This window comes from Buteo buteo, chromosome 1, assembly GCF_964188355.1.
Source record: "Buteo buteo chromosome 1, bButBut1.hap1.1, whole genome shotgun sequence".
NCBI lineage: Eukaryota > Metazoa > Chordata > Aves > Accipitriformes > Accipitridae > Buteo > Buteo buteo.
The window spans coordinates 55,251,943-55,276,015 of record NC_134171.1 but is presented as its reverse complement, the minus strand read 5'-3'; the positions used below and the strand labels follow the sequence as shown (position 1 = coordinate 55,276,015).

Below are 24,073 nucleotides of genomic sequence, written 5' to 3'. Positions count from 1 at the left end.
GTAAGTTGGACTCTGTTTATTTTTTTGTAAAGCTGACTTTAAAGAAATACCTACTGTATTTTTTTACCTCCCATCTGTTTGGTTTCTTCAAGGAACAACAGAAATATTCTAGCATATAATACTTTTGAATATATATATATCTATGTATATTTCTCTTTACAGAACTTCTACAAACACACAGCACCTCTAAAAAATGGCTTATTCATTGATGTATAACTGAGCAAAACAAAGTGGAGAGTTAGGGTGACTTATTCTTGAAGACTTAGAGATAGCGTGTCAAATCTACAAATTAATCATCAGTGTCTTATGTTCAGTTTTTTGGAGCATTTTCTATATGTGTTTGAAGATATTTTAGGGTTCTTGGGGGGGGGGAATCTTCAAAATATTTTATTGTAGAAGCTATCACATCTGTTTAAAAATATAATCCTTTTCTAAGCTTAATTTTGTTCTGAGATGAATTTTGGTGTAGTTTTAACAATGTTAGAGGTGCTACACCACGCTGCAGAGTGGCGGAGATGTTTAGCTGGTCTGAGTGAAACTACAATGTAATTTCTTTTTAAGTAGACTTAATGCAGTTAGGCTAATGAAGTGGGCAACTCATGAAGTTCTCATAGGAAATCTCTAAACAATGTACATCTGCACTTAGGAGGGAAGGGTGAAGGCAGAGATGCACATGCTTGTGTGGGTTAAGCTCTGTAATTTATCAGTGTGTGTAAAGGAGTCTTATACTGACTTTTGCATACAAGTTATTTTGCCAGTACCTTCTTACTCTAGTACTCAATTCTGGCCTGTGTTGATGAACTCCTCTTTGAATTTGGCCCTGTGTAGCTAACATGGTTAAGTGTTGGTTGAAATAATATTTACCAATTTTTGTACATTCTGGAATTAAAATAATTTCATTCAGCGTTTGATTTGCTTCTTTATGCCTTGGGGGGAAAAAAATGACAAGTAAGTAACAGGATGTGGATCCTTGCACTGGTTTGCATCTTGTTGAGTTGGGAGAAGGTCAGGGGTCACCGCAGTCTGAAAGCAGTGGTCCACTTGTATGCAACCAAGAGGCTACCATCCAGTTTTGCAGATGCTACATAAAACTTGCTCTCCTAACTGGATTAGCAATCTCAGCAGGTAAGTCAGGGACAGTATGAGTCTGGAGAGCAAGCTACTTTTTCAGCTAGTAGAGATAATGCTTGAAGAGAACATGTTCAGGTATTGCAGAGGAAACTGTGCTACATCTAGAAAGAGAATTGCCATTCCAATGCTTTTAAAAATGTGGTTTGCTTGGGTTTTTTTAAATTACTTTTTTTTTCTTTAAAGTTGATATAGATGGGTTCATTGTGTTAGCTCCTTAAATGCTGTACACCATCAGTGCTCCACTGATCTCCAGTCCATTCTTTGTATGTTCAGCATGTATTGCCAGAGACTAAGCCTGCCATTTGGCATATTTACTTTTTGAAGGATTCTGTCTGCCTTCAGTGAAGAGGTTATTTGTGCAATGTGTGATGCTCAGGAAACAATGTGTTCATACTGTCTGATGTACAGCCAGGCAAAGATTCCCCCAAACTGGCAAATGGAGTGGCTATACCAGTGTAGCCCTTGGAGCTGATTAGTTTTGTTGAGAACCCAGGACACATTAGACTGGAGAGAATATCATACTGGCTCTACTATCCCTGGGGCCATAGCTTGTAGGCCTATGCAACTCTGTGGTGTTGTGTAGGCTTATCAGCTCACTCCATGGGTTTCTCTCCAGAGAGCAGCTTTGCAGGGTATGAACATAACTTTCATCACATGATAATTTTAGAACAGCTTACAGGTTTGGAATGGTCTTCTTTTTAAAAAACAAAACCAAGCCAGCTTCAATGAAACCAGAGGGTATCTCAGATTTTGTTTTGAAAGCTAGAGGGAAACTGGCCGTGATGATGCATGTTACTAATGCTGAGATTTGTTCTGAAACTCAGGAAGTTCTCCTTTCTTTGTTCTAGTGGCAGTGCTGTGGGGCTTTTGGAGCTGATGACTGGAACCTTAATATTTACTTCAACTGCACAGATTCCAATGCAAGTCGAGAGCGCTGTGGTGTGCCGTTCTCTTGCTGCACGAAAGACCCTGCCGTAAGTGACAGTCAAGAGGGTAGGATGGGTTTGCCCTTCCAATTTTAAATCACTCTAAGATATTCCACACACCCCCGCCCCCGAAGTCATACATTATCATTACCTTCTCACCAACCTGTATTCTTTTTGTACTTGCAGCTCAGCTTAACCACTAACTTTTCTGCAGTCAGCAAAAAAACCTGAGCTAGCTTAAGTCTTTATTGTATGCTGTTTGCTGCTTTTCATTAGAATGAGAGAACTATGGGCGTGGCTGAACATACATATTAATTTTAGCAAGTATAAAAAGCAGAAGCCCTTAATGAGTTGAAGGATATGAGCTTTCAACTGAATATCATCAGGATATTTCATTGGCTGCCTTAAAGAACAGCAACTCTAAGATCAGACACTCTAAAGAAGGTATTACTCATTATTTAATGCAGTGTCCAGGGGCTGCAGGTAGTTTGACCCAGTTTGTGCTAGCTACTGTAATGAATGACAGTCTGTGTCCTGAAAAACTGACATATGTTTGCATTAGAATTGGGTATGGACATCTTTACATGCTCTTTTATTCCCTTTAAAATTACTGTTTGTCCTACAGTCACCTGAGATCAGACTTGACAGGTCAGAAATTGTTTGAGGGAACAGCTTTTTGGTAAATTTTTATGTCTTTTTAAATAGTTATAGTTCTGGATCATCAAGCAGAAAATGTTGGAGCCATGCATTGCTAGTACAGACATGATCAAGAATGAAGGGTGAAGTGCAGGGAAGCAGTTCACTGACAGTGAAAGGCTTAGAATAGGGATGGGTGTGTGCATGGAAACTGTTACGTGGCTAACGCTGCATACATTTGACTTTCATGTAGTTTAAAAGCAGCAGCCTGTGAGTGCTTTTATTATCTAGTAGTTCAGCTGTGGCTTTTTCTCCACCTGGAGTGACTTACAGTTCCTTGAATGTATGAGTCTGTAGTACCCACTAAAGTTATGCAAGTTGCCAACAGGCACCTGAGGTGCTTTCTGCCTTGCTAATGCAACACAGTTGCTGCTCCTGGCATCCAGTCACTACTGCTTCTCTCCTGCTCTCCTGCTAAGGCACTGCCACTTGCACAAGCTGCATTCTGGTTCCTCTGCAGTGAACATGTCTTCACAGTAGTTTGAATCTTTCTCACAAACATTGCTGAAAATGTTTTAATGAAATATTAAAACAAAATGTAGGTTAGGCTCAAGCATTATGCTTAGGATTCCCCCTACTGTTTGCCTATCTGCCCACCCACTCACACAGAGAGGTCATCACAACCCAGTTTTAAAAATATAGTTGTTATAAAACCAAACCAGTGACAGCAGTACAAGGTAATCCTATAAATACATAATCCATGCTAAAGTTATAGCTCTCTCTCTCTCTCTCTGTGTATATGGTGATACAGTTTCTTAGGGGGTGATGCAGCAACCAGAAATTTAAAGATAAGTCTCATTCATTGTAAGGAAGCAACACACTTAACTGCCTTTAAAATAAAGACTAAAAAGAATAATATTTCTAAAAATATTAAAAGTCATGCATATAACGGATATAATTGTAACCAAGCTGTGACTGGTTCAGTTGCAGTGCTAAACACAGGTTTATTCTGTGGGAAAGTAAATTTGTCCCTTTTGGAATTAGGATGCAGTGTTGGACTGATGCAAAAAAATAGTGGATACTTTATTGAACAGGACTTACTTTTAGTTTAGATTGAATCAGGAAGTGCTAAGTTTAAGGTAGGCCAAAATAAGTCTCCTTTACAACAAATAGTTTAGGACTCCTATAGTTCATTTTGCTGTAGTTTAGCAGGTTGAGATGTTCCAAATTCCTCTACAGGCAGGGCCTAGAAAAGTTGATTTATTTCCATTTTATTCTTCACACTTTTTTTTTTGGTTAACATATTCCAAGGCTAAAGGCAGAAGACACTGATGATAAAGCAAGTAGGCATTCAGTACAAAGGAGAATGCTTAAAATCGCTCTGGAATCTTATCTGCTTTTACAGCCTTGAAGTGTGTGGCGCTGTTATATTTTAGATCCTAGAACAGAAGCATTCATCTCATTAAAAGATATGAATTGCTCAAATCTCAAAGGTTCATTGAGGGAATCCAACTTGGGCAACTGACAGGATGTGACCTGTTGATGTACTTCCTGCAAAGTGAGGAAACACTTAAAAGAGCTTTAACTGATAGGAGGAGATATCTTTTTCTGTATGGCTGCTTTTTAAAATCTGTTTCTCTGCTGGCTGCCTTTCTGATGTCCCACAATTTGATTAAATTGTGGTGTTCAGTACACCTAGCTAAGATTGGCTGATTTTCTTACTTCCTTGAGTAGTTCCTTCTTCTGCTCACTGTTATTATATAAGCCAGTAACTTAATACTTTGCTGCCATTGTGGCTGACACCAAAAGTAGTTGCTTCATTTTACTGCCCTGAAATAACTCTGTGTGCAGAGTAAATGCAGCTTCAGCTTCCAATGGGTAGCACTTGTTCATTAGGAGAAGTCTACCATAGCCTTTTTTATTACCTCTGCTTTGGGAGTACTAAAGCAGAGGCAGTAGGAAAAAAATCCCTCCTTTGCCATTGGTATCAAGCTCCTGTAAGAAAGAATAGGCAGTAAGAACACATTACTCCATCTCTTCCTTCTCCTCCCCAGTCTTTGGACAGGAATTAGGTACTGTATATATTTCTACAGACATCCTTGGTAAGAACTTGCAGCTTCTGCAACAGAACTGCCCCTTCTCACCTCTTCACACTGCACAGACTGAACTCTGAAAATGTTAACGGTAGTCTTGGCATGTTTTTCAGTGTAGACAAAACTTTTTCAGCAGAAGGTTCTTTCACTTAAAATAGATGTTCCCTAATCCCTTTATTTTGACTTCTGAACGCTTGCATTGGGAACATGGAGTTCACCCAGGTGGAGGGCTGATTTTCCCAGCTTGCTTCCCTGAGAGCTAAAAATATTTTTTGACCATGTGCTTTTGTTGCAAATAAATAATAGCACTCAATGGAAGAGGAAGGGTTTTTTAAAAAGCAATATGGTAACCAAAGTTAGGGTGGTTGTCTTATTACATACAGGAGCAACTCTGGGTAGCTGGGAGAGAGGGTGTTTGGGAGACACTTCTCTGATTGCTTCTCTTCTGTCTGTCTCTCTCTCCTAGGAAGATGTTATTAATACTCAGTGTGGCTACGATGCAAGGCAAAAACCAGTAAGCATTTTTTTTTTAATGTGGTATCTTAAGGATCTGAATCCTTCTTGCAAGAGCAGGTTGTTCGACTGATGGGGTAGTTGAATGTAATTATCTCTGTTCTACTCCCTCTTCTCCTTGGCAGGAAGTTGATCAGCAGATCGTTATCTACACTAAAGGCTGTGTCCCTCAATTTGAGAAATGGTTGCAGGACAATCTTACCATAGTTGCCGGTATATTCATTGGAATAGCGTTACTGCAGGTAAACATCACGTTCCCTGTAATGAGTTACACAGAACAACAACAGATAAATAGAATATATAAGGGGGGAACTGTCTATGAGAACTGGAAACACGGTGTCAGTTGCACTTAGAAATACAACGTCTGTAGGTTTTAGTGGGGGGAGCTACATGCATGAGACTTTCTTTGTGTTAAGGGGTATTTAATTTTTATCTATAGGGATGCATTTTTTTCTTTTTAACTGTCTGAACGTCAAACTAACACTCTGTGTCAGATAATGATTAGGTAGAGATTTTTAAGCCTGTACAGACCCACTGTTTCTGATGGTGCTTAAATGAGCAGTGAGAAACCTTTACCGTTGCTTTTGTGAAGCAAGTCTAGAACTGTTCAATTTCCTGGAACCCAGTGGCACTATAAAAATACTGGGGTTACAGGAGGTTACAGGAGTTTTTCAATATTCTTCCTTATTCCAACACTTACTGTTAATTTGATTTCTAACTTTGTTGCTTGCTTTTCATATCAAAGTTCTGTATAACCTGAGGAGTTTGCCTGCGTGAAAAGAGTTGTCTGATGCTCCAAATGAATAAACTGTTGTCTCTTCCAGATATTTGGGATATGCTTAGCCCAGAATTTGGTTAGTGACATTGAGGCTGTCAGAGCCAGCTGGTAAAACTGCTGAAGTAACCACAAGAAGACACTGGACAACCGAAACCCTCTGAAACCTCCAGTGTGTCGCTCCGACACCAAGCTGTATGGACATGGGTGACAGGGAAGCCTTCTCTCCCAAGTAGTCTCAAGTCTAAGTTCCTGATATTGCAGTGAACTCATGTTTCTTTGGGGTGGGGGAGAGAAGAGTGGGCTATTTTAAAATCTGCTGCTCACTGACAATTTTTTTTTTTAAACCACCAGTTTGAAAGCTGTTGAGCCGTGAATCTCTACTGTATTCTTGATCTTGAGTAATAAGTGGACACTTTTTTTTAAATTGGTGTATTCGGTGGGACAGAGTTGCATCATTGTGGTCTGTGGATATGCTGTTTATTCTTCGTATCATGAGCTCTTCAATAGCTGCCAAATATTCCTGAGATGGTCTCTCTCCTCACCACTCTGTAAAGGAACAATCTTCTTGTTTTCACAGCTAAACATAGCTACAGGCCTAAACCCATCAAGCAGGAAGCAACTTTCTATGCATCTATTGTACAGTAAAAGAAATTGTTTTTAAAACAAGGGAAATTTTTTTTTATGCAAGCTTCCAACCATCTCCCTGTAGTACTTTGAGGTTGGAATCAGCAAGCTCACAGGGAGAATTGGCTAATTTTATCAACATCTTTCTTCCTTATCCACCCTTGTATGAAGGGAAAGGAGTTTTATATTTGACAAACAAGGGTTGTAGAGCCTTTGGTTGCTGCCATACCTTAGGACATCAGTCTCTTAAGGCAAGGATGGGATATAACTGTATAAATGTATGAAAGCAGTGTGGATGTTGGGTCCAAGTGAATAATATTATTCAAAGAATGAATTATATATTAACTTAAAAAATCAAAACGTGTATCTGATATGGCTAAATCTTTTTCTCTGGATTTTAGTGTAACCTAATGTATTTAGGGATCTCACTAATATTAGTGCTTTGATGTACTTGTGCAAAACTTCTTTTACGGTAATTTCTTGGTCTGTTCCTAGCTGAGGCTTTGGTCTTTCTTTTTTTTTTTCTTTTGTCTTTAGTTCTTTTTACTTGCATGAGCTGTGGAGTAACAACCTGTGACACTCCAGTGCTTTAAATCTGTGTATATGTTTTAATACAGTCTAATCCAAACTTATTTATTGGTAAATGCATGTGATTATGGAAAGATCATATCCCATTCCATTGGAAGTTGGAGAGAACAGCTTTTTACCAAGAGTAAATGCTTACCTCCAGTGAACGAATCCTTGCTATGGAGATTTGTCTCCCTTTGCTCTAAATGCAACAAAAAGCTTTCTTGAAGCAATGGAATAAAAGTTTTAAAATAGAAGCGCATGTTAGGATCAGCCAAGACAGACTCTTTTGAATTGAACAAAAGAGAGAGGAATTTGGAATAAAGCACAAATAGTGGAAGAAGAATTAGATCAGACTCCATCCAGATTTGAGTTTTTGATTCATTCTTCTTCACTAATAATAGTGAACTTATAAACCTGACCATGGCTTGGGTAGTTTTATTGCACTTTGTATAAATTTAGCTTGTTGTATGACCCTTCTCAGTATCTGCAGAACCAGTCCTGAAAGCTGTGAGCTTTCAGCTCCTGCTTTGGTCAGTGGTAAAGGGTGTGTAGCACCTCTTTGTAAGAGCTTAGCATCTTTCTGAGATGAGTTTCCTAAAATGAAATATGTGGAGTAGAAGAGATGAATGCATTGCTTTCAGAGCTTCCCTGTTCTGGGGGTCAGATAGAAGGCTGGTCTGACAACCTATTAAGGTCCTTTCTGGTCCTTTGACTCTTAAACATGTGAGTATACGTACCCTTGCACATTTTGCCTTTCTGTGCTTTAGTTGGCCTATGTTTTTTTCCCTTCTGAAGGCTGGTGGTAGGCACACAAGTGCTCCACAGATGCCTCAGCCAGTCCAGTTGTCCTCCTGTCCTTGAGCATTACCTCATCTTCTTCCGGTTAACTCCCACTGACTGGCTCTGAATCAGGCAGCCTCCGTATCCTTTGGTATCTGCTGTTAAAGGCCAGCCATGACTCAGAGTAAATTTTTTTTTTAAAGCCTTTGGAAGCAATTATAATTCACTGTCCTTAATAAAGTTGGTTCCACCTCACCACAGTGTTATGTTTTTCTTAGCCACTCCTCAATTTGAGGAGTTACTGGTGTTTGTTTCCCCCCAAAGGGACACACCGTTTTGCCTGATAGCAGCAGGACAGACAGATCATTAGCACCAATGTTGCTGCACTGAGACAAAATGGTGTGAGGAGAAATGAGGGAAGCATGGTTGGGGAAGTAACACTTCTTACCCAAGAGCCTTGATTGTGACTGAGCCCTTTGGTTTGGAGAAAAGGAAAAAAAGCCTGCATTACAGAAACATTCCTTGTTGCCACTGATCTTGAATACTGCTGTTGCTGCTGTGGGCTTCTGAAGACAACTTCATTCTTCTACTTGAATTTCTGCAGTTGTACTGTATTGGCCTTCTGTCTTGTCATGCTGTTCTTTGAGTTCCAGTCTGCTGGATGTGCTGTTGGCAGTGCCAGACTGATAGGAAGGTAAACGCTCTGAGGTGAGCAAATCTTGTTCTCACTATTTGCACGTGTACATGCAAATGTGCAACACTTCTGCTGAGTCCCAGAGTGACTGTTCTTATAAAAACCACTAAATAACTTATTTTTCTAGACCTTGTCTTCATTGCTGCAGATGCTGATCCCCCCCCCCCCCCCTTCCCTGTTCCAAAGAGATGCTCTTATTTCTCATTTTTGCAGTTGTTTGATGGATGCATACCTAATGTTCTGGATTAGCTGTCTATATTGCACATTTAAATCCCACATTTTTTGTCTACAGATCAGGTAAGATGCCCTAGAAATGCCCCATCAGCAGCTACTTAGCAGCTTAGGTGTTCAGGTTGGAAAGCTTGTGGGAGGCCTTGGAAATCAATCTGTTATTGTCAGAGCCTGCCAAATGCAAGCAAGGTTTCTTCCAGAAAACTTTGCAGCTCACCTGAAGTTTTCACAACTAGAGCACATCTGCTGGCTACATGGGCTCATTTTTTAAAGCAATAAGATATGGTAGGTGTATGACTTCTTGGCAATTTCTAGCCTGCCTGGTGTGGTGGTGGGGTAGATGTGAGTTCAGGGGTCAGTCTAATTATCTTTAATGTGCAGTAGTTGTTCAGAAACTTGTCAGGCTTATGGCCTGTGGAGTGTGAAACAGCTCTGCTGGGTGATTCGTATGGGATGGTGGCGTTGCTAACGAGAGGTCCAGTAGCTTCAGCAGTAGCCCTGGCCTTAAAGTCATTTGTAAATTCCCTGCTGAGCCCTGCCAAAGGGCATCACGGTCCTTGCTCCTCTCTGCTTTCTAAATACTCTCCATATTCACAGGCCTTTCTGTTGTTTGAGATCTTTATTTTTTTTCCTTATTAATAGCCTAATGGACAAATGTTTGATTTGTCTCTGTGTCTGTTTCAGTAGCGGTAGGATCTCTTTGCTTCAAAATCCGTAATTTTGATTGTGCCGCTTAGAGTTTGAAGCCGTGGAGATGCTCGCTCTCAAGTGTACTCTGTCCTGAAAGCCGCCTTCTCTCCCCTTTGAGAGAGATGCTAGTTGTAGTTCTGGTGTGTAAATAGTGTTCGAAATGTAAATAGTAGCATGCAGATTAAACGATTCTCGCACATGACTGCTTTTCACCCGGAAAGTGTTTGTTGCGGACCCGCACAGCGTCCACCGCCAGAGTTCGCCGCTGGCCGCTGGGCGGGCGGTCAGGCTTCGCCTGGCCGCGGAGGGGAGGCGGGAGCGCTTTCGTCGGCTGCCATCTAGTGTGTGCCCGGCGGCCGTGCGGCAGCCGCCCGGGGGAGGTGGAGCCCCCCCGCCAGCCATTCGGGCTCTCCTTGGTAGCAGGACCTCCTTGCCTTTTCGCCTCGCTACTGGCATCAGAACGGCGTTAGACTGTAACGTGGAGGGTCGGAGGCAGCACCCCCTACCGCTTCTGGGAGGTTGCCATCACCTGTGGCAGGACTAACCATGGTGCTATAAGAACTGTCCTGGATGTTAATCTGTGTTTTTACTGCTTTAGAGATGCCCTTGGTAAAATTGATGCTGATTAACAATGTTGGCTTCAAGAGAAACTCCCGCGCGAATTTTTGAGTCCCTTTCCCTTCTTGCTGCGTGTGCCTTTTGGGTGCATTGAAAAGGCAGTTCTGCAGATACCTAGGAAGGAGATTAGATCTTAAGAGGTGTCAAGCACTGTTGAAGGTTCCAGTTACTCCCTCCCGTTTTTGTTTTATCTCTGAAGCTTTTTCAGATATCTTTAATTGGTCATGAAACTGTCTAAAGCAAACAAAACTACCCTCTTGGATCCATTAGCTACCAAATTTTGCCACTTGGAAGGAAAGATAAAAAAAAAAAAAATCTGTCTCCCTTAACTGGCAGTACAAAAATAAGTGTTGTGACTACTAGCGTGCACCAGGCAGCACTGCTAGCTGTCTTTTGTGTTTCGGCAATATAAATGTATTAATGAAAAGCTACATCTGTATGTGTGTTTATGTTCATGCTGTGTACATAGTAGAGATGGACCTGATACTACCTTGAGCTCTGGGGAGATTGGGATTTGGGTTTTGTGACTCAGACCTGTCTCCGATACATATATTCCAGATTAGTTCCAACTGAATCTCTCTCTCTGGTTCATCCTGGGGTGTACGACAAGGTGTCAATATTTACCCTTTGTGTATCATTCCTTTTTATACGAATGTATTCTCTTGTGTTCCTTTTTTTTTTATCAGTTGTAAAATTGATTGTAAAAGCCAACTACACTTACCGATTGAAAGTATTGCTATAACAGAACTGCATGCCCAGTAGAGTTTGGCTTGAGCTTTAGTTTTCTGATTTCGGACTGGTTACCTTCAGTCTAGGAGAAAAGCATAGATCAGGTGCATAATGTATTACTTGTCATCTTTAGCATTAGACTGTGGTATTGTATCACATGCTGATCTCAATGGATGTAACTGGAGTCTACTTAGGAAGTTAATGCAACTTCCTGGTAATTCATTTTAAGCTATTGAAAGTGGTCTTGATCATGCTACTTGTGTTCTTGGGTTTTTGTTTTTTAATAGAGGCATTTTTTAGGAATGTTTTAATACACTTATGATGGACAATACAATAGTTTTAATAGTTGTGCAGTATTCTGTATTTACTTGAAGTAAATCATTTTATATGCAATTTGTTAGATAATTACAATTTTATAAATAAAATTGCGTGAAATATGATGTAGTGAATGTGTACTCTTGATGTAGCACTTAACATTAATGGTACAAAGATACGTTAATGCAAAATTCTTCCAGAAGACCCCCTGCTTGCCTTCCCCCAAACTAACAGGGGAAATAAATCCCCAAGTCTCTCATTTACAGTGTAGAATATTGTGTTCCAATGAAGTCACAAAGCACATTATCACACCACCAGCGGCTGCCCTTAAATGAATAATAGGCTAATATGTGAAGAGCACATCCCCACACGACAAGATGCCATATCTACTGTCAGCTGTTGTTGAAGTCTCTGGCTAATGAACATGCTCTGCTTCTTTCTGACAGGTCATCAGTGTTCCTCAGACTGCTGTGGCTGCTGGTTAGTACAACTGTTGGAGTTCTCCCCATAATCATTTTAGTGACCCTGAAGTGTTCAGAAGTTGCTGCTTTGCAGGGAGCAGCACAAAGGGGACTTGTCATGACTTTAATTTAAACTTTTTTTGTAAAGGGAAGTGGGAATTTCACTTTTTTAAGTGCAGCATATCCTTAAACAGAAGTAGTGAGAGCTGGCTTATTTTATTGTGCAGGTAAAAATGAGTAATGATGTCTTGTGCTTGTTTAGACAGAGAGGAGGAAGCAGCCCAATTTTTTAGTATTTCGAAAACTGTAGAGCAAGCTAATCCAATTCAATATCTGAAATCTACAGTTTTGTCCACAAAACACCACTGTGACTGATTTAGAAGTGTGCCTCTACATCCAAATTGAAGCTCAATGCCTTTTGCATATTTCAGACATATACATTCATCTGAACATACAGAAATGGCTTGGCAAAATACGAATGTGAATGTGGAGGCCTTGGAGGGGGGAAGAACGAAAGTCAACCAAAAAGAAGCAAAGTCAAGGGTATTGCCTAAATCTTTGTAACATACAATACATGTGACACACTTGGACAAGCCATTTTCACAATTGAGGGGGAGACTAGGGGTGGCTACTTGCATTCTGTCAAACTTACGGACTTGCATACTGTTTCTTGAAGTTGAGGCTAGTTACCGTTTCTAGAACTTTTGAAACAAATTACCTTTTCTGGGTCTCGTGATCTCATTTGACCAATGGGTCCTCTGGATCCAAGGCCCGTATTATTGGGGTTTGTGCCTTACCTGAGGTGAAACTTTTCCTTGTGTTTCCACACTGTGAAATGTAAAAATATATGTGTGCTTTTTAGCTTCCTGACTGGTGTGATGCTAGGTCTTGCAGAAGTCATACAGATACAGACAAATGTTAACACACCAGGGAGGTAGTGCCTGCCCTGTGTAGTGTGGCAGCAGTGATTGTTTTAGCTTGGTTTGCTGTGGCAGTAGACAAATGAAAAGGCCTGATGCCTGGCATCACGGTCATAAAAATAGTCTAAGCTGCAGATGTCAAGCTTTACTTAGATGTAATCTACCTACTAAACATCTAATCAGAACTACTGTCAGCAATTTCAATTCAGTTGACTTCAGTCAAGTGAGTAGTGAAATGCATGTGATGGTAATGTCCTTAGATCCCATTTCTCTTATTAAAAGAGACTCAGAGGATAAATGATTTACCAGCTACATAGAAATGACCTGCTGGCTGCAGCATGCCTCAGAACAGCACAGCATTTGTGTGGATAGACACAGTCTCTTCAATTACCTCCTTCTACTGCAACATACACCCATCTTTGCCCTTATGCAGACTCTCCTTCTGTGTATAGGCTTAGCACAGATCTTATCTAGAAATGTAAGCCACTTGATATTCCATCCAGGGAAACCATCTGAAAGTAGGATATCAGTGTTGGCTTTTGTTTGTGCTTGCTGTGACAGTGGTATCCCTAATAAAAATTTGGAGATAAGGATACGGCTAAAGCTTAACTTGAGGTCCAGTTAGACAGCCAGGTGCATGGGAATTTTGTCAGTATTACAACTTGACGTGCGATCAGCTCGTGTGAACACTTGCAGTTTATACTGATGTCAAAAGGAATAATCTCTTTCTAGAACCAGGTAAGTCATTGATAACTGGTCTTTCAAATGTATTTTGGGATCTATTTACATCAATGGAAATTATTTCTGCGCCTGAGAAAACTCGGGCTTGTGTGGGTCCACTATGAACTGTGATCGTAAACATGCTGGTTACGTTCAGCAGCGCAGAGGTTCTGTGTTATTTGGAGCCTGATGCCATGGGCTCCTGGTCTGTGTTCACAGCTCTACACACTGTCTGTGGCTTTATTGTACTATTCCTAGCAAATGTCTTTTTTTTTTTTAAATAAGAGGCTGTTATACAGTTTAATATTAGAGGCTTTTTCTGTGTGTTTCTGGCACTGGATTAAATGGATGAGAGATCTCTGCTGTGAGAGTACTCTGGTAGCATCTGCTGTGTTTTGGTACAGTCTCAGCTTAAACTGACTATTTGGGGCAAGTTTCTTCTCATACAGAGCTTGTGTACATAATCCCTTCCCAGCATGACTGGCATCTTCCCATCACAGTGTCCGTGGGATAGCCAGTGGTTTCATGGAGCTGGGAAGTGAATTTGGGAAGGTCAAAAGCAGTGATTTTGCAACCACATGGCCTGGGATTGCATGGGTGCTTGGCCTCTGGGTTTGACACTTCTGCTGATAAAAAAATGGAGCCTGAAACTTCCGAGTCTGGCAATTCAGCACTGGGCATGCTGAGTTCACTTTAGAATGTTACAGATCTTGTGCTCTTTGTGCATTGTGGGCTTGATCAAGCTAGACAATGGTATTGCACAGTCAACAATAACATGTGCTGGCTTGCTGGAAACTGCTATCCCAACTGCTCCCTGTTTTGCCAAAGAGTTGTCTGCTGGTTTGCTCGCTGGCACGTTACAAACCTACAAAAGAGCAGCTGTGAGGTAAGATGCTGGCAACTTCCCAAATCCTTTACCTAGGAAAGGAGGAAAAGAAAGACTTGCATGCTGCATTTCTCACTTGATGGGGTTCTATTGAAAAGTTGCTGCAAGATATGCCTTTAAAAATCCGTCTACAAAAAAAACCCCAACAAAAGCCCAATCCCAAGCAAGCCTGAGAGCACTCATACCCACATAGCTTTATGGGATACGGATTGTATAGTGTATTCCTGTCAAAACGCACGACCGTTAAACTACACAGTGCTTCTGTATGAGCACACACAGTGAAAGTGGTTAGAATGGTTTCCTTTGTATTCACTCAACTGAAAGGCAGTGATTGTGTCGGGGCCAGAGCCAGGAACAAAAAGGGCTCCTCACCAGTGCATGGTGGTGCAGTTGCAGCTTCTGCATGTGATCACAAAAAAAGGACAAACCACAGGATAAAGTGAGAGCACTGAAATTTTTATTTGTTACCTCTAGGTACCACAAGTTTGACATTAATAGGCAAGACCAGTGAATGAGCAGCAGTACATTGCATTCAAACCTGAATCTCCAAAGCACCAAAAATGGAGCTAGATTTACTTCTTAATCCTACGGTCAGCACACTAGTCTGGACTTGCTGCATTTTGTATTGTCCCTAATTTAGTAGTACATTGTTATGCAGTTAGGGGGCGTGAGGAAAGAGTCATTGTGTAGTACCACCTCTACGTCATCATAGGACTACAACATGCACATTCTACTATGTGGCCCAAGCAACAAGAATACAAGTAGAACAGTTACGGGTGGAGACAGGTTCATGTTAACACCACCTATGAATTTGTAGAAACCTTTTTGGACGGGTACCTACAGCAGTTCATCAATTTGTGTGGGAACATTACACACATGCACAAGTGATACAGTGGAAAACATAGCAGGAGCGGCAGCAGGACGGAGGACAAAGGTGAAATCTGTGATGGGATGCATTGGAAACAAAACCTTCCTCAGCTTTCTACAGCAAGTCTCTGCTCTGTTAGCGAGGCCTGCTGGGCAACAGTTTTGTTCTCATGGCCGCGGAGTTTTGATATGACTTCTAGAAACGCCATGCTCTGCACTTCCTTTTGAAGAGGTTCTGGAAAAAGAAATAGTAAAAGAAACGGTGCTTTGTATGAGACGGGCAAAAGAACAGAAAAGCCTGGCGCGTGTGAGAAACTTTTCTGCTGAACCATGTACACACATAAGCACACAAATGTGTGTATACATAATCTGTGTACTTTTTTGAATTGCTTTTGAGGATGGAGAAAAAAATTTCCAGGGCCTGGGGCATGCACAGATTCCACGGATTTCAGGTAGATATGAACGATGAACCTGCTGTATAGCGGTTATTTAAATCCACCTGGATTACCTTCCAAAACAGATGCTTAGGAAGTATTTTTAGTGAAAATATTTTTCTGCTTTATTCCTTAAACTAGCCTGACCAAGTGACCTTGCCTTGAAAGGTTTCCTACATTGTTTGTATCAAATCAGCTCTGGTTGTTTGTGTGGGGGTGTGAAGTGGGTGAGATGGTTCTTTAATGGATGTGTCACCACTTGGTCACTGTTCACTGTCCATTTACAGTTTGGCTCTGAAGTAAATACAAATACAACACATGGTGCACTGCCCAATGCTTGTGTGTATGTATACAGTACTTATGTTTTACTTGAAACTGGGAGAAGTTGTTTTATGATTCTGATCCTGGATTGCACTGTACTTTGTATTAATGAGAGGTTGGGAACAACCCATAAAATACAGCAATTTAAAAAAAAAATTAAAGAGTTTTCTCAAAGCCCAGTACTCTAGACATCTCACAGTTGAGATCTAAAGCAGTTGGTTTTGTTTCATGCCCTGTTCAGGCCACTCTAGTGAACTCTGACTCAGCAACAAATACCTACATATATTTTTGCTTCCCAGGTACTGTTGGGGGCCTAATCCCCAAGCTTCCCAGGAGAAATCCCAAACATCTGTTCCAGATAGCTATGCTGTATGCTGTGCACATTTACTACTTCTTTTAATAGCAAACTTTGACATTTGTTTCCCTTCCTACCTACTTTCTTGTTCACATGTTTTCAGTTTTCTTGCAGTTTAACCCCTACCGTGTAAGAGCTCAAACTCTCACGGTGCTGTGCACATGGAAGCCTGTACATACAGAGCTATGTCAGTGAAGCTGTTGGGGTAGTTATGCTGTGTAAGCACTTTCTGCTCTCTTTCTGAGATAGCATCATGTTTAAGCAGGTGTTACTGAACTGAATTTCAGGAATTTACTGGGCTTTACAGTGGCTGCTTAACATCCAGCTTCCTGTGAGCCTGGAGACCCTCACACACAGAAGTGACTGTGCTTGCTATGAATGCTCTGCTTTTGCTGATTCTTTGTTACATGTTTCCATTTTCCATTGTCCTGATTTTTCCCTCTTTCCATCCATTCACTCAGTTGCAAGAGCAACTTCCAGGTGGCAAAAATCACATATAAATATATATCAATTTACTGCTTAACATCCAGCTGCTGGTGATATCAAGTTAAATGGGATGCCAGATACCCTGTAACAAAGGACAGTAACAGGAGCAGTCACTGGAGAATTAATCTTACCAATAATTAAACCAGTGCAACCACTTCTAGTCTTTATGGAACTATACTGCGGTCAATTACTTTAAAATGGCTACATGGGTCTGTTTACAGTAGAATACAGAAACGTGAATATACATGCTCACTGTGTGGAGACTGGTGAAAATGAGTTAGAGGCAACAAAGCTGGGAGAGAGATGTATTTTAGTATTTTCACATGTAAAGAGCAGATTTGGCTTTTTGACACACACACACCCCCCCCCCCCCCCCCCCCCGCCTCCTTGGTTACAATAGTTTAAAAATGTTAATACCAGGGGTGCTCAGTTGTTACTTTGGTGTACTCACTACTTTTACCCAGGTCTGTTAATCAGGAAGCAGGGCTGAACACTGGGTCAGCCAAATGCTGGGCCTTAACTTTACAGCTGCATATTGCAATAATGTGCTGTCTGTTCCCTGGGAGCAGGCTAAGATGCCTCATGTCTCGGCAAAGTTTATAGTGTGGTGGCAGACTGAACTCTGCCAGTTGGATAACCCTAAAAAAACCAAACCACCCTAAGACTGCTCCTTACTCTGGTGGAATTGAGAGGTTTTTGGCTTTAAATAACTCTGTCAGTCTTGCAGGTGACAAGACTCAGGGAAGGGAAAATGCAAGTGTCAGGCAGAATTTCTGAGGATGATTATTTTAGTTGGAAGCAGTGGGAATACTCAAAAGAACATCACAGTGAGGCTGAGGGGGAACCTCTGCAGAAAGGCTTCCGCTTTAAAATGGATGGATAATCCCAAGCACCAAATGGCTCAGGAAAGTTGTGAGTAACTAAATTACATGTCTTCACATTAAAGTGAATGCTTACTGGGAGCTGAGGTTTGTTAGCAAATTTTGAGCACAATCTTTGTAAATTGAGAGATATATACTGCTCTAAAAATAAATATTTGTTCCTTTAAGATGGCGGTAATACAGCATTCCCTCGCATGGATGTAGAGGTCACCAGAGTTACGCTTACAATAGGCATGGTGAACTGTGTTGAAGAAAAAAAAAAAAGCAGCTTTGTTTACAGAGACAGTACACACTTAGCTATGATAACTTTTAATCAATTCAGTTGAATTGCTGTAAACTCATCTCTGGAGAACCTTCAGATGTTTCACACTTGGCAAGTTGTGTGCAGACAGTCTCTGAGTTTCCACCTTTCTGTACTTAATCCAGTCCTTTGTCATCTTGTTTTGTCTGTAAATTTCTGAAACCTTTATGGAATGAAATTTGTTCTCCTTCCACAGAGTAAATAGTTCTTGAAGAACTGAATGAAAGAAACATAGCCACTTCTTGAAACCTCAGCTGGAAATCAAATTTCCCTGTGATACCTTGCTTTTTTTTTTTGTTTCGGTTTGGGTTTTTTTGTTTGTTTGTTTGCAACTTCCCACCTGTGTGTGGGCAATATCAAACCATAGCCTGCTACACCATCCTCTAAACAGTCCGACCTTTAGCAGAGGGTTAGCTCAGAAAGAGTAGAGTTTACAGTGTCCAGTAATGACGTGTTAGAGCATGTCCTGGTCGTCTATCAAAGCAACCATGAAAAGTTGTGCCTGGTGGGCCAAGCATGTGAGGGCTGCTGAGGAAAGGACTTTTCCTAGGGAGGCAAGCTTGAGGATCCTTCCTAAAGCAGGGTTATAGCCTATGTGCTGTACTAAGTACTCATTTGTGTGCACATGTGCCCTTGCAAACATTACCTGTATCTTTATTTCCTACCATTCTTGTAGGAATTTAAAACTAAAGTGAGCAGACTCCTTGCAAAATTCCACTGAATTTTACTTGACTAAATTGACCAATTAAAAAAAGCCATCACACATCAGTTATGGGGAACTTGCAGCTAAAGGTGAAAATAAAGTCTTTGTTATCTGCATATTTGCAAAGAGTGGCTGATACTGTGCAGTTTTAAATGCCTTTCATTTCTATCCTGTCAGTTGCAGTTGGAGCTAGCTGCATCCTGCAGGAGCCAGAGTCCAATTTCTGCATTTAATGTCCAAAACTGAGTTAACAGCCTCTTTCTTGACATATAAATAAACACTATAACTAAAGTGTCATAGTAAATTGAACCCTTCTGTGTACATTCATTGAGAACAGACAACCAGTCTCAGAGTGTGTTTGCACATGCTCTTATGTTCAGGCTAAAAGAGAGAACTAACTTTAAATACATAAATCTCTTAGGAAAGCAAGAGTATTCTCCTGAATACTCACCAGATCCTATAAGGGCACAGATCAGCACCATGGAGTTGTATTTTATTTCTGGAGCACTCCTGTCATCTGAGAGCAGTCTGTGTAGAATCTGAACAAGCTGAGCATTTTCAAGATCCTTTTCAGCAGTGACTGAAATACAAGTGAAAATTTGTAAATCTGGAAGTGGTGCTTGATTTGATGCTTCTGTGCATTAGCCATTTATTGAAACATGGATCTCTCACTGTAGTGAAAGTGGTGCTGTGGTACATAACTCATTGGCATAAAACTGAAGCACATATTACATGGTATGATGATAGGAATCACAGCTCTTGCTATAAAAATGTAAAACAGCATAACTACTTGAAAGGACAATCACAGAGTTTAATGATAAAATCCAATCTTAAATGTGCAGTGAGCTCATGGAAAAGCCACCAGGCTTTCTAGATATTTAGGCCAACACCTGCAATATTTCAGCTTTCAAGACTCCCATTGCCTGCATTTGCTTTTGGCAATCATTTACTCAAATTTTGGAAAAAATTTACTCAAAGGCAGACAGTGTAATTCTTGATTCCATGGTAGAGGGAGCTCAGGGTCCACGATAAAGGCTCTGCATAACTTTTCAAGAGCAGTGGGAGTTACTTCCTCTGTAGTTTTCTAAGAAACATTATATACTGAATTCAGGCTTAAATGTCTGAAGACAAGACAAAGAAAGGTTAGATGATTCATGTCAATAGGAACACTTTTAATTAAAACAATTCCCTGTTGGCATTGGCAGTGATTTGGAGGTTGAACATAACATTCCTGTAGTACTCAATGGCAAGAGATGAAATCAAGAGCAACAATATGTAATGTTGCTTATTTAGTTCCTTATCTTAGTTAATAAGCAAGCAAACAGGATAAACAAAACTTCTGTTGGGCATTTACCTTTTTGTTTGGTAAGCTGAGGTACTACAAAGGCAGGTCAAGACATGTAATCATCTCTGTCTTCCTATGGCAACTCTTGCACCTATTTCTGTGGAACTTAATAATAATACTAAAGACATTTTGGTGGCGTTATCCACCTCTATGTGTTTTCTCTAGCTCTCACTAATTAGGTAAGTGAAAGCTTTACTTTGATAAGCCCTCTCAAAAGGGGATTAACCATTCCAGTGTAGGAATGTACTTGGGTCATATAGTCTCCGCTCTAAAGTACGATTTTCTTAACTGTTAGCCTTCTGGGTTTTACACAAAATCTGAAAGTTATGTTGAAGGGCCTTTCCTAGATCACGTGATGACCTACCAGAATGATGGAGCAGACACTGCATTACCAGGAAACTCCAGTTTTCTGCATAATCTTACCGCCTGCCTATGTCTGCATGAACTGTCATGTATTTCTATGCTACTGAAAGGCAGGTGGAAGGAGGAAGCAGCTCTACATTGCAAAAGAAACTCGCACAACTCTCCCTCTATGACTTCTCTTGGGTACAGACTGGAAAGAAAACAGGTAGAGTTAGCCGTTGGGATACTCACCTAACTCTAAAGCTGCTATTAATGCCAGTGCAACGAGAGCTTCATTTTGCATTATTACGTGTTCACTGGTTGCCATGGTTACTAAATGCTTGATGCCACCACTCTGTACAATGGTCCTAATTACATCCTAAAATAAATAACATAGAAATGAAAAAATTCTGCATTGCATACAAACTGTATTAAATAACGAAATTGTCATGGATGCTATGTTATGTTTGGGTAAGGATACCTGTTGGCTTTATGCACATATAATCACTTTATACACAAATGTACATGCATGTGCGCCTATAAACCATCTGCTATTCCTCTGCAATTATAAGATACAACCTGTTAAATCAAGGCAGTAAAGCACATGACTAAGTTAAGACACAGGTAACTAACTCTTTTCCAGGTTATACTCTGTAACCCAAGTTCTCATGGTGTGCCATCAATCGCCTAACAATGAGTTCACTCTTTACTATGTTTGAACTCAGCTGGTGTTCAAAGATGATTAGTTTTCCCTTTAAGTTGTGCTGTGGAGAGCAGCTTATCAAAAGCACCCAACAAACCATGTATTTGGGATAAGGAGACACAAGAACATAGTTTTAATAAAGTTATCAAATCCTTCATCTCTCTCCATGAATTTTCAGAGTTTCTTCAAAATGTTCAGAGAGATCACAAATAGTACACCTTACTACATAATAGAAATGGTGACTTGAAAAAAGATTTTTAGAAATGGGCAGGAAAATGAGCAGCATTCTCTTGATGTATTGTGGAATTGTCCTTCAAATACAAAGCAGGTTAGGAAAGGATAGTTATGGGATACCAATGTGTTGGTTTCTGTTCTAAAGCCAGCAATTAAAATGAACTGTTGCCCAGTATCTAGGAAATGGAAATGCTGACTGGGTTAAATGGCTTTAAAGCATTTTAAAAATAAGCAGCTGGGATTCTGTTTTCAAGGCCAAAATTTGATCCAACTTACATATATGACAAAGGATGAATAAAGATTCCTGGTGTCTGCAGGTCTTTGATTACTTGTTAATTATCATTAAAAAAAGTGAGTCTGCACCTAATGTTTTCACTATTATATGTCCCAAAAATACTTGCAAAATCTTTGCCTAAAAATCAGGTAACTTGGCATGCCAAAGGAAAACTGTTCACGGAAATGTGGTTTGTTTTTTATTATTTTTTTATTTGTTCTGTGGGTGCACAAAGTTTTGAAATACTAGTTATTTCTTGAAATAAGAATCTGATTCAAGTTTTTAATCAATGTGTTTAATTTCCATTTAAGGCACATATCCCTTTAACTCCAGCCACAAGCCAAAACTCCTTAACTGATACATGTGTTTAGAATGAATTATATTCCCAGTGCTCGCACAGGCTATGCAGCGACATTCTTTACGCAAGGAAACAGACACAATATGATCATAATCCTTGAAAAACTGAAATATTTTTAGAAAAATCATACTGAAGATGCTAGTGGCACAACTCAGAGCCTAATGACTCAAGAATTTCACATTTAAAACCTATTTTTTCCTGAATGACATAATGTATGCAAACATGTAAGTATTTTTATATTTTCCCTTACTTGTAATGATGTGTTTTATTATTTGTGATTTTCTGGTGGAACTCCAAAGTAGTTTTGAGACTTCATGGAATAATCTGGGAACTGCTAATTTCTATTTGAATTAGTGTGGAATTTTGGCTATATAACCCTTGGGAATCGATCAGCATCTTTGACATCAAAGTTTTTTATTTTGTAGGTGAACATCACCCTCTAATAGGCAGTGCCAAATAGATAGAAGAGATGACAGCAGTCAGGTTTGGTGCTAGTGTGGCTTAACTCGCAAGTCCCTACTCCATATTTTAGAACGAGGCATAAGTAAGTTTTCTAAACTACTGTCGCCTTTGTAAATATTACTCCAAATCCTTTAAAATTAAAAACCAAATTCAGATCGGATGTGCTGTAAAGAACCATACAGTTGTACTCATATTCAAAGCTAGGGGGCAGTACAAGCATTAAAAAAACCCACCCTCTCAGCTCTGTTTTCCTCTTTCAGTCAAGTTTCCTTTATGAGTACCTAAACCACACAAAAGTTCGTCTGTGATAATTGTTAACTTCTGTATTAATATCTATTTGATGCCATCAATAGTGTCTCTGTATTTAGAATGGAATTGTTTTCCTGTAGAGAGTATTGATAAAAACTTGCATCTGTGGCAGCGTATGCCATCTACGCATGCACCTTGGGGACTGGGGGGGGTGGTGATGTAGAAAAAATGAGAACTCAGAAAAAATGAAACCTGATCAGTTTTAGAGGAGGAACGTAAAATGGAGAATAGGTATTAGAGACAGTAATATTAGACATGAGCAAAGATTTAAATCTCTAAGGCTTGTTGATTTGGTTTTGGAGAGGGTCAGTATAGATCAGGTCAACAACATGTTTTTCACTTTGCAAATGCCATGCATGAACGAAGAGGTCACTGTTAAAGTCTGAGTTCTCTGAATCACACTTGCTATTTAAGCTCAGTCATGCAGCCTGTGTTCATATCAGTGAACACGCTAAATGAAGTCTGAGCCTGAAATAGCTTGTTTCCAGAGGAGATGCTTTTGTCCTTTCTAAGGCTATGTTTTGCCTAATACTTTCCTGAGCAATCACAGTGGACTTGGACTGCTTATGTAAAGGTATTTCTTGATGCAAAGGTGATGTTAGGGACAGAACTCATCTGTCCCACAGTTTCTCTTAATGTCATGCCTTTTGCCATGTATGTGCAAGCTTTTGTTAGAACTTGGAATAAATGATCATTTCTAGTGATTCATTAGAATCTTAAAACTCTTAAGTATGCTATATGAAGAGTAGGGGAACAGACTATTTCTGGATCTCAGTTTTATATAAATGTATAGCAAGATCATAACAATTGAGTGCAATGAGCCTTCATATATAGCATCATTAAGACGTAGAAAATATGGCATGCTGAACTTCTACAGGATACAATACAAATAAAAATAAGTCAAGACTTAGCCACGTGAATCCTAACAGTGTTCCTTCAACTGGCCAGCCACTGAAATTGTTTTCCTTTGTTTAATTTTTTTTTAAAAACTATGCAGTTCCAGGAAGCATTTAAAGCTGTTGCTTGTGTCTGACTGGCGGGTCCCAGAGGCCAAGGAGATGTAACACATGAATTAACCAGCCTGGCTCTCTAGAAGGATTACGTACTGGAGGGCTTGGCTACCAATACCAAGTGCAGACATAGCTCTTAGTTCTTATAAGCTGACCTTTTTCACCACTAACTTACTTTTGATTTGCTGTGTCGTATAAGTGCAGAAAGTAGTCTGTTGGACTCTCCCATCACACCTGCGTGATCCTTGGCTTCACACCACTCCACCAATCGTTCCACCAGTTTTACATTTTTGCCCAGCTGTTCAGCTGCTTCTGCTACGTGATGCCGGAGCCAACAACACAACAAAAAAGTTGTCACTTTTTTAAGTAAGTG

The 24,073-nt window shown here is 40.2% G+C and overlaps 2 protein-coding genes across 8 annotated transcripts in view; one reads left to right on the top strand and one right to left on the bottom strand.

Annotated features, from left to right (window-relative positions):
- The window catches only part of TSPAN5 (tetraspanin 5), a 100,744-nt gene extending 92,438 nt beyond the window's left edge, over positions 1-8,306 (top strand). The window contains exons 10-13 of the mRNA XM_075030923.1: positions 1,980-2,105; positions 5,253-5,300; positions 5,425-5,541; positions 6,124-8,306. Coding sequence (XP_074887024.1) covers positions 1,980-2,105; positions 5,253-5,300; positions 5,425-5,541; positions 6,124-6,189 — 357 coding nt within the window. The 3' untranslated portion in view covers positions 6,190-8,306. The remainder of the gene's footprint in view (positions 1-1,979; positions 2,106-5,252; positions 5,301-5,424; positions 5,542-6,123) is intronic.
- A 6,444-nt stretch (positions 8,307-14,750) lies between these two features.
- RAP1GDS1 (Rap1 GTPase-GDP dissociation stimulator 1) overlaps positions 14,751-24,073 on the bottom strand; it is a 105,010-nt gene continuing 95,687 nt past the window's right edge. For all 7 annotated transcript variants that reach the window (XM_075030872.1, XM_075030853.1, XM_075030906.1 and 4 more), the window contains 4 exons: positions 23,876-24,015; positions 20,603-20,729; positions 19,115-19,243; positions 14,751-15,417 (listed from right to left, as the gene is read on the bottom strand). In XM_075030872.1, coding sequence (XP_074886973.1) covers positions 15,290-15,417; positions 19,115-19,243; positions 20,603-20,729; positions 23,876-24,015 — 524 coding nt within the window. In that variant the 3' untranslated portion in view covers positions 14,751-15,289. The remainder of the gene's footprint in view (positions 15,418-19,114; positions 19,244-20,602; positions 20,730-23,875; positions 24,016-24,073) is intronic.